The sequence below is a fragment of the Cryptomeria japonica genome, chromosome 10, assembly GCF_030272615.1.
Source record: "Cryptomeria japonica chromosome 10, Sugi_1.0, whole genome shotgun sequence".
Classification (NCBI taxonomy): Eukaryota; Viridiplantae; Streptophyta; class Pinopsida; order Cupressales; family Cupressaceae; genus Cryptomeria; species Cryptomeria japonica.
Window position 1 is genome coordinate 835,676,792 of NC_081414.1, and position 11,341 is coordinate 835,688,132.

The following is an 11,341-nucleotide window of genomic DNA, read 5'->3' on the forward strand; positions in this document are numbered from 1 at the left end:
ACCGGATGATAAAAGAAGATGCATGTTATGAGTTGTGTGAGGCGATTTGAAGTCAAATGATGTTGAATCTAGAATGAATAAAGAAGGACAATAGTCAGAAATTTAAATATGGACAACTTTTGATCGGTTTGTTTTTCTACTTTCAGAATTTTATTCCACGAATTGGTGATATACAATGGTCTAAGGATACACCTGTTACAACCCAAATTAAGAATAGCATAAAGGTTGTTAAGAACAGATTCCCAATTGCAATGAACAAGTGTTTCAATTAATTCCAGAAGAAGATGAGCATGAGACTAAGGTTATCGGATGAAGTGGTGAAACACTTTGAAAAAAACATTTGTTTCACTGTGACCACTAATTTCTATCTTATGGAGGTTGTTGAACCAGGAGAAGAAGAAATGGAGGAAATGAGCTATGAAGTGAGTTATGACTTACTGATCGGTTATGCCAACAACCTCTTGGCATCACCTAAGGACACTAAAAATAAAAGATTGGGCACTTATCAAGAAAGGATTGCACCAGCACAACCCAGTAGTGTGAAGGAGAATAAGAAGAAAGAAGATCAAGGAGCTTCTGTGTCTATCGGTACAAGAATAACAAAGAGTATTCAAATCAAAAAGGAACCGGTACCTAAGTTATATGCAAAGAAGCCCACTCTCACGAGGAAAAGAGGCAGAAATCTCATCCTTCAAGAGGAATCCAAGGAAATTGAACTTGAAGAAGAATCAAATAAGATGAAGGTACCTGGTAAGAAATCTAAACCAGTAGGAAAAATTCCCAAACAACATACTCCTATTGATATTGCATATTTCAAGAAAGAGAGTGATTTTGAGAGGACTCTAAAAAACATTCAGGAGAGAGCAATTATATAATGTAAAAGAACATTTTGATTCCTTTGATGAAGGTCAAAAACAAGAAATGATACAAGAGGTAATCAATTATATGTGTCAATATAACCAGTTACCACAAGATATTCAAAAGAACATTTCTGATTCTTTATATTTAATTCTTGAAAATAAATGGAATTTGATTATTGATCAAGAACAAGAGATGATTGATAGAATTTTTGCTCAATATTTTTCTGAATTGTCAGTTAAAGTACTATCAAAATATGCCTGATCAAACTGATATTGGAGCTCCACTGGAGCTGGACACTGAAGAAATTATTCCACTGGATGTAGTCTACCTTGTCAGGAATAAGGATTACACAAGTTCTCCACCGGTCATATTCTTTGTGCATGAAACTAAATAAATTCAGGATATTATTGATACAACCAGTAATGACATTGAACCAGTTAAGGAAATAGAACAACAACTGGATATTGTTGGAGAACAAATAGCAGAGGAAGCATCGATTACTAAACCAAGTGTGGACATGCAACCACCACCGGTAAAGGATCACATTGTTGAAAGTCAATTGCCACCGGTCACTACAACCACACAGGAGGAACAAACAAAAATAGAGAAAACAGAGAAGGAAGAAGAGAAAAAGGATGAAGAGGAGAAAGAAAAGGAGAAGAAGAAAACCGATGATGATGATGATGATGACTCAATCAGCATAAAAAGCCCTATAGATATGGACAATTTGAGTGAATCTGAACTGATGTAGATTGCTACTGTTATGCAATCTAGAGCATAAAAGAAGAGGTTGAAAGAGTAGAGAAAAGAAGCAAAGACTATTCAGACTGTTGTTGACATTTTGTCAAGTCTCCTATCGGAGAATGATACTGGTAATTTATCCACCCCTATTTCTAAGCTTGGACATTTAGTTGTTGATGCCCATGAACAACTAAAATCACTTGAAGAGGTAGCTCATGCCTTAGCATAAAAAGATTATAGGAAGAAATGGGGAGTGCAATTAATTTTAGAGATTGATAAAGGCAAGATTGCTTTAACAGTGAACAGAGATCTGTTAAGAATCGGTATAGAAACTGGAGGTAAAATTTTGGCTACTATATCTAAAGTTTCACTATTCTATTCTGATTTGAAGAAAAAGAGAGAAGATACAGAGAAGGAACTTGAGAGGATAAGTGATGCATATATACCAGTACATGATTCCACTTTGAATTTTGGTAAATTTGTTGATGCCTTACAACACCTCTTAGAAGTTTATGATTTTGAACAGGTGAAGCGGATCAGATCCTTGAAAGAGCTAAAGAATCAGCTAATTCCAAAAGTTGAAATCTTATAGAGGGTATACAAGGATTCTGAAGCAGTTTTGGCTACCCCGGAGATGAGCACTGTTGATGCTACGGAAGGATTTATTGTACAGATTTTGACACATGCTGAGATCACTAAAACACTATTAGAAACATGGGATAATGACCTTGAATAGTTGAAGATTCATTTCAGTGACATTTTCTCAAGAATTACATTGTAAAGATTTAAAAACTTATATTTATATATATATGAATTTTTTGATGAAAAATTTTGATGTAATGTATGTATTTTAATTTTCTATTTGGCATTATTGTCAAAGGGGGAGTAGAAATATGTATGTGATGTGAAAATTTTGTATGTACTATTAAGGGGGAGTCTGTACATTTTTTAAGCACACTAAGTTGTCAAAAAATTTCTAAGTGTTGCCATCAATGCCAAAGGGGGAGAATGTTGGCATGATGATGATTTTTGTAATTGATGACTTTATGTGTTGTCATTGATGGCACACATATGTTTTGATTGTCATAGTCATCTTTGTATACCAGTTAGGTCAAACCGGTATCATATGTATAGAGTAAGTCTAACTGGTATGAAGGTGTCGAAACTGGTATATGTAGACAACTGGTATATGTAGTTAAGACAATCGGTTTTGGTCAAATCCATTGTTACCAATTTCAAGATGTAGCAAAGAGAGACAAGGAGGCATATGGAGACAATCGGTATGTGCATTTGATGTAGTCAACGCTCAACCGATTTCCCAGATTGTGTGATGAGTTATCACCAATCATGATGTGTTACCACCAACCGACATTTTTGGTGGTAATTTGTGATGTGTTAAGGAAGTTTTCTAGATTCATTGAACCTAGGAAATTGTGTCAAAGTTTAGGAGCCGACATGAAATCTAATGTCTATAAAAAGACATTGTGATGAGTTATTTTCATATAGGAGACGCAAGTTATGTTATGAGTTAGAGTTGGTGTGATTTGTTGAAGGGGTTGCAGAGTATGTCGGTGATGCAATAATGAGTGAATAGAAAAGGATCTAAACAAGAAGAATGTGATATTCCTAGATCATACCACTTGTTGTTTTCTAATCACTACAACAGTTAAATCCCCTAGTCGGGTAAGCTCTAACAAGCTTCATTGTAGAAATCCTCTAACAAGATGATTCATTAACTTGGATCTAAATCCTCCACTAAGGTTACCTTTAACCAGGTATAGCTCCTAACAGGGATTGGGATCTTTAACAGGATTTTCTCCTAATAGAGCATTTGTAGACCTTAACCGATTAGTTACCTATTTCTATAGATAATTAACTTGTGAGTTCCATATCACCGTGGTTTTTCCCATTTGGGTTTTCCCCGTATAAATACTTGTGTTATGGTGAATGTTTTACTTGTTGTGAATGCTTTTATAACACTTTGGATTGCATCCAAATTCAGAAGTATACTAGTTAAATGTTTTTACTGGTCTAGGATTAAGTGTTATTGTTTTTCCTATCACTGATTCACACCCCCTCTCAATGCTTTATAATTTAATCATATATCCCTATAGATCTATCTTCATGTATATTTATATCTCATTATCTTTAAATCTTACTTATTCACTCCATCTCACCCTCCATTTGTCTTACTCTCTCTATCACTTTCTATCCATATCTATCTCTATCTCCATCTTCACATCTCTATATATTTCCCTATCAATCTCTCTTTCTATATGTTCCTCTATCTTTATATATCTTCCTTTATACATGATTAATCTACCTCTCCCTCTCTTCCTCTATCGCCCTCTCTAAGTATCTTTCCCTTTCTCTACTTTTATCTTTATTTACTCCCTCTTTATATATCTCTGGCTCTCTCCCCCCATCCTTGTCTATAGTGCCTTTATATATCTCTATATCTTCCTCTTTCTCTCTCCCCCTCTCTATATATCCCTATCTAAAATCTCTATCTCTCTTTGTCACTCTCTTGCACTATCTACATCTCTCTATCTATCTATATTCCTCTTCCTTTATATCTCTTTATCTCTTCCTTTTTGTATCTTACTCTCTTTACCCCTCTCTATTCATTTTTCTCTATCTCTTTATATATTTATCTTTCTCTTTACCTCTCTCTTTCTCTATATCTATTAATCTCCCTTTATCTTAATTTTTTTCTCTATCTTCCTCTCTCTTTTTCAATCTCTAGATATGTCTACCTCTTTCTGTCCATCCTTCTCCTTCAGTTTTTCTCCCTCTCACTTCATACTCCTTAATATCTATATCTCTATTTATGTCATTTTCCTTCCATTTTTCTCCCTCTCTTTAGCTCTTCATCTCTCTTCACCCTTATATCTCTCTCTTTATTTGAAACTTAGTACATATGGTCTCCTAAGGGGTTATATGGTGTCCTAAGGGGTCATAGAAAACCATATGACCCCTTAGGACACAATATGGCCCCTAACAACACCATATAGTCTCCTAAGGGATCATATGGTGTCCTAAGGGGTCATAGAACACCATATGACCCCTTAATACACAATAAGACCCCTAACGACACCATATGGTGTCCTAAGGGGTCATATGGTGTCATAAAGGGTCATAAGACACCATATGACCCCTTAGCACACCATATAACCCCTTAGGACACCATATGACCCCTAATGACACAATGTGGCATCCTAAGGGGTCATATGGTGTCCTAAGGGGTCATTGGACACCATACGACCCATAGCACCATATAGTGTTCCAAGGGGTCAGATGGTGTCCTAAGGGGTCATCAGACACCATATGACTCTTTAGGACACAATACAACCCCTAATGACACCATATGGTATCCTAAGGGGTCATAGAACACCATATGACCCCTTAGGAAACCATAAGACCCATAACAACATCATATGGTGTCCTAAGGGGTCATATGATTTTATAAGGGGTCACAAGACACCATATGACCCCTTAGGACATAATAAGACCCCTAACGACATCTAAGGGGTCATATGGTGTCATAACGGTCATACATGATGTTCTATGACCCCTTTAGGACACAATATGACCCCTTAGCACACCATATGACCCCTTAGCACACCATATGATGTCCTAAGGGGTAATAGGATACCATATGACATGTTAGGACACAATATGACCCCTAACAACACCTAAGGGGTCATATGGTGTCCTAAGGGGTCATAGGACACTATATGACCCCATAGAACACCATATGGCCCCTAACAACATCGTATGGTGTTCTAAGGGGTCATATGGTGTCCTAAGAGGTCATAGGACACTATATGACCCCTTAGGACACAATATGACTCCTAATGACACCTAAGGGGTGATAGGACACCATATGACCCCTTAGCACATAATACAACCCTTAACGAAACCATATAGTGTCCTAAGGGGTCATAGAACACCATATGACCCCTTAGGACACCATACGACCCATAATGACACCATTTGGGGTCCTAAGGGGTCATATGGTTTCCTAAGGAGCAATAGGACACTATATGGTGTCCTAAGGGGTCATATGGTATCCTAAAGGGTCATAGAACACCATATGATCCCTTAGGACACAATATGACCTCTAACAACATCATATGTTGTCCTAAGGGGTCATATGGTGTCCTAAGGGGTAATACAACACCATATGACCCCTTAAGACATAATAAGACACCTAACAACACCATATGGTGTTCTAAGGGGCCATAAGACAATATATGACTCCTTAGGACACCATACGACCCCTAACAACATAATATGGTGTCTTAAGGAGTCATATGGTGTCCTAAGGGGTCATATGATACCATATGACCCCTTAGGACACCATACAACCCCTAACAATACCATATGGTGTCCTAAGAGATCATATCATGTCCTAAGGGATCATAGGACACCATATGACCCGTTACAACACAATAGGACCCCTAACGACACCTAATAATTCATATGGTGTTGTTAGGGGTCATATGGTGTCTTAAGGGGTCATAGGATATCATATGACCCCTTAGGACACTATACGACCCCTAACGACACCATATGGTGTCTTAAGAGGTCATATAGTGTCCTAAGAGATCATATAACACCATATGACCCCTTAGGACACAATAAGACCCATAACAACATAATATGGTGCCCTAAGGGGTCATATGGTGTCCTAAAGGGTCACAAGACACCATATGACCCCTTAGAAAATAATATGAGCCCTAACGATACCTAAGGAGTCATATGGTATCCTAAGGGGTCATATTATGTCCTATGACCCTTTAGGATACAATATGACCCCTTAGCACTCCATACAACACCTAACAACGTCATATAGTGTCCTAAAGGGTCACAGGACACCACATGACCTGTTAGGACACAATATGACCCCTGACGACACCTAAGAGGATCATATTATATCCTAAAGGGTCATAGGACACTCTGTTGAATGTATAAACCGCTATACTTACTACTTCTCTCCAATAGATATGAGGCAAATTAGCTTACATCATCATACTTCTAGCTGCATCCAAAATGGTTATCTCTTTCTTTCCACAATGTCATTCTCCTAAGGTGTCCAAGGTGCAAATAATTGTCTCCTAATGCCATTGTTCTCACAATAGCTGTTGAATTCACCACCTTGATCTGATCTCAGACAGTTGATTTTCATTCCTGTCTCTCTCTCAACCATAGCTTTAAAGATCTTGAATTTCTCAAAGACTTCATATTTCTCCCTTAGAAAAGCAACCCACATCATTCTAGAATAGTCATCAATGATTAACATAAAATATCTATCTCTGTAAAAGCTTCTTATATTACCAAGACCACATAGGTCAGTATGAAATAAATCAAGAACATCATTAGATTTATCAGGTATGCTCTTAAAAGAAGTTTTGATTTGCTTGTACCCATTTGACATTCCTTACATACTGGATTATGAGGCTTCACAATCTTAGGTAAATCTCTAACTCCCTTAGTTGAACTGATCTTTACAATGAAATCAAAATTTACATGACACCTCTTATGGCATATCCAACTTTCATCAATATGTGCAATCAAGCATGTCTTTTCATAGGAGTTCAAATCAAAGATGTTACCTTTTGTCTGTGTACCAGTTGCAATCTCCAATCCTGATATGCTAATGATTTTGCACTTTCCATCCTTGAATTGTAATTGAAATCATCTTTCTACCAATTGTCCTACACTCAAAATATTATGCTTCATACCTTCAACATAATAGACATTATCAGTGTTATGCCTACCATCTAATGAAATGGTTCCTCTTCCTTTGATCATGCATGCCTTGTTATTACCAAATCTAACTTGACCACCATCAAATTCTTGTAGGGTTAGAAACTTTCCTTTGTCACTTGTCATATGATGAGAACATCCACTATCTATTACCCATTCATCTTTGTCTTCAAATTTTGCTGCAAGGGCCTTTTCCTTATTTTTGATAACTGGTTCCGGATCATCTTCCTTCATAGCATAAAATACCCAGTATTTTCCATTGCCCGATCCACTAGCTGAATCTCCTGCCAGTTCTTCTTCTGAGTCATTAGTTACTCCTTCCTCATCAACATAGTAGCATGATTTGTTTTTGTTTCTCCTATACTTATGCTTGATCTGATATTCAGGGTTAGGCTTAAAAGATCTTCTTGCTCTTTCTTCCAATTTTGAATTCCTTTCAGGACATCTAGATGCAAAATGACCTATCTTATTACATGCAAAACATTTGGAAGGAGATTTTCCTTCATACCTACTTCCTGGCAGACCTTTAGGTATCCTTCTAGCAAATAGGGCTTCAAGTTGCTCAAGCTCTTCATCTTCTTTCCTAATCTCTTCCAATTCCTTTGCATACAAAACTTTTGATTCTTTCTTGTCGGTTGATGATGTAGATGCCTTAAATGTAGTATCAAACTTTGTAGCTCCAGGAGGACCAAATTCCTCAAGCTCAAAAGAAGATATCTTCCCAACAAGAGTATCTCTATTAACAAAAGAATTAGGCATGGTTCTTAGATCATTAATTGTAGTTGCCTTCATCTTCTATGCCAATGGAAAAATCCTTAACACTTTTGAAACAATCTCTTCCTCGCTCAGAGATCCACCATAACACTAAATTCCTAATACAATTTCATTTACCCTTTCCATGAATGCATAAATTCTTTCATCTTCCTCCATCTTCAAGCTTTCATATCTTACTCGGTAATATTCAAGTTTTGCAATTTTAATAGTAGGATCACCTTCATTCAAAGTCTCCAACTTGTCCCATATAGCTTTTGTAGATGATTTTTGTCATAGTCCCATGATTTGCTAATCTGATAATGTGCTTAAGAGGGCTTCTCTAGCTCTGCAGTCATTCTTAATGTTCTTATCTTAGTCTGTTGGTGCGGGAATGCTAGATGCCAGATCATGAGGAGTGTAACCATTCTGAGTTATTTCCCAAATTTCCTTTCCAATGCATCTTAACTGAGTCTCCATCTGAATCTTCCATACTCCATAGTTTGTTCCATCAAGCCTAGGGTTGTCCTAGAAAATAGGAGTTGAACTATTAGCTGCCATAGGATCTTCCTCAAGTGGAAGCTTCTCCAAAAAGAGGACTAGACTCTCATATCAATTGTTAGGATAATTGGTGAACAACTGATAGGGGGTGAATCAGTTGTTAATAGATTATGTGAATTAAAGCACTTAAAAACTTATACCAGAATAACTAGTTAAGCATTAAAGCATAAATTAAAACAAGAGAATCAATACCATGCAACCATAACACATAACACCATAATTCTTACGTGTAAAACCCAGCAAAGGGAAGAACCACAGTGGGAAACCCTACCCACAGTTAGATGATACTTCTGTAGCAAGTATATGATTACAATAAGAGCCTACACATGCAGGAAGGCACACTACCTAGAGCGCACTTCTCATCACAATGGAGTCTCACTAACTATAGAGATGTCAACCACCTCAAGATATTTGGACTACAATCCAAAGAGAAGAACTATCCATGATAGCATCAAACATGCCAGATTATAGTTTTGGGTAAGCTCAATACCGGAGGTCTAAAACCTCTTACATAAACCCAACTCAATCACCTATGATCAACCAAATCCTCTGCACAAATGATTATTACATTATTTTCCCCTTGCCATTACCATCCATATATGATCTACAATGAGATCTTACATATATTTATACCAACCCGGGACCTAACCAATTAGGTTGGCCACACAAATGATAATTCAATAGATCCATTACATAATCCTAAAATAAAATCATAACACATGTCGGCCTAGGGCCAAACAAATATCATCCAATCAATAAAACCTTCTAGAAGTCCATCCGAGGATCCACCAACATGTTACATGAAAACCTATCCATAACCTAGATAGCACCAGACCTAAAATTAGATCCACACATGCCAAATCAATGACACCAATCAATTGAGGCATGAACACAATCACCATCAGCATTATGAATCCCTTCTAGAAGTAGCACCAACACCACTTATGCATTACATCAAAGATCTTCAATAAAGCTCTGTCGATGAAACCCTTACCGGACTAATAAAGAAAGCTTACTAAACATAAGATAGCATCCGATCATCAAGTCAGTACCAACTAAATGAAACATACTTCAAAAGCATATGAACCATCCATACAAACTTATTCCATCAACCAGATCATATCAGTGACAATCAACTGATTATCTTCCCAATCCAATCCTTCTACTGGAAGTCAATAAAAAACTATAACAGCAAGTGTTGACATCAATGACATAACATCAATACAACACATAATCAATTCCATCATATGGCCAACAATCTCCCCCTTTTTCATTGATGGCAACCCTGGATGTGAAAAACATCCAAGTGCCAAGAAAATGCCAAGAAAGTCTCCCCCAATGGAAGATAGCCAACAATCTCCCATGAAATGATATAGAAATGAAGCTCTAAACCAAAATGAAACAAAAGACCAAATACAACCAACTCCCCCGAAGGAGTGCAATGAGTCTGAAAAATAAATAGCAATGGTTTTTCACATATATTCCTCCCCATTTGACAGCAATGCCAAAGAATCAAATAGAATATCAAAACTCTAAATCTCAAGGCTGACTACTCCCCCTGAGTAGTAGCATTATTTCATCAATCTGGATCAAAAGATAGCTCTAATAATGCTTACCAGACTGATGCACATTTGTATCATTTAAGTCTCTATCGAAGGGGTAGAAACCCCCAATCTGTCTCTCAAATACTTAAATGATTCCCGAGATAGAGGTTTAGTGAGGATGTCTGCTATCTATTCTTTAGTGTTCACATAAACCAATCTGACTTCTTTTGCTTTTACCTTTTCCTTCAAAAAGTTATACGTGATTGATATTCTCTTAGTCTTGGAGTGAAATACCAGATTCCTGGATATGTCAATAGCTACAGAGTTATCACAATGGATAACTATCGGATCATTACAACTCACTTGTATATCCTTCAACATCTGCTTCATCCATAGAACTTGAGTATAATTGGTTGCGGCTACAACATAATCATCTTCGGTGATAGATAAAGAAATGCATGATTTCTTCTTGCTAATCCATGAAACCAACTTCTTCCCAAGGAAGAATTCTCCACCGGATGTGCTCTTCTGGTCATCAACATCACCTTTTATAAAATCAAGCTCCAAAAGATACTTATCCAACCTTCCATACCAAGCTCTAGGAGCCCGTTTTAGTCCATATAAGGTTTTCCTTAATCTGCAAACCATATTTTTGTGATCTGCCAGTAAAAACCCATTAGGTTGCTCAATAAAGACTTCCTCTTCAAGTTCTCCATTCAAAAATGTACACTTAACATCCATCTAATAGACCTTGTAGTTCTTATAGGCTGCATAAGCAAGAAATAGTCTAACAGCTTCAATTCTAGCTACCGGTGTAAAAGTTTCACCATAATCAATTCCTTCCTTCTGAGAATATCCCTTGCAGACCAATCTAGCCTTGTTTCTTACAACTTGTCCATCCTCATTCAGTTTGTTTCTAAAAACCCATTTAGTTCCAATAACATTCTTATTTTTTAGGTCGGGGAGCCAAAGTCCAAGTATTGTTCTTTTCTATATAATCTAATTCATCTTCCGTAGCTTTCATCCAACATTCATCTTTACAAGCTTCAATTACTGATGTCGGTTCAATCTGAGAAATGAAACATACCTCTTGATTTTCCAATCTTCTCCTT

At 36.9% G+C, this 11,341-nt stretch overlaps 1 protein-coding gene across 1 annotated transcript in view; it reads left to right on the top strand.

Moving 5' to 3' along the window:
* LOC131859327 (uncharacterized) overlaps positions 1-2,338 on the top strand; it is a 74,099-nt gene extending 71,761 nt beyond the window's left edge. The window contains exons 2-6 of the mRNA XM_059212939.1: positions 147-224; positions 378-743; positions 1,097-1,180; positions 1,262-1,393; positions 2,195-2,338. Coding sequence (XP_059068922.1) covers positions 147-224; positions 378-743; positions 1,097-1,180; positions 1,262-1,393; positions 2,195-2,338 — 804 coding nt within the window. The remainder of the gene's footprint in view (positions 1-146; positions 225-377; positions 744-1,096; positions 1,181-1,261; positions 1,394-2,194) is intronic.
* Positions 2,339-11,341: the final 9,003 nt, after the last annotated feature.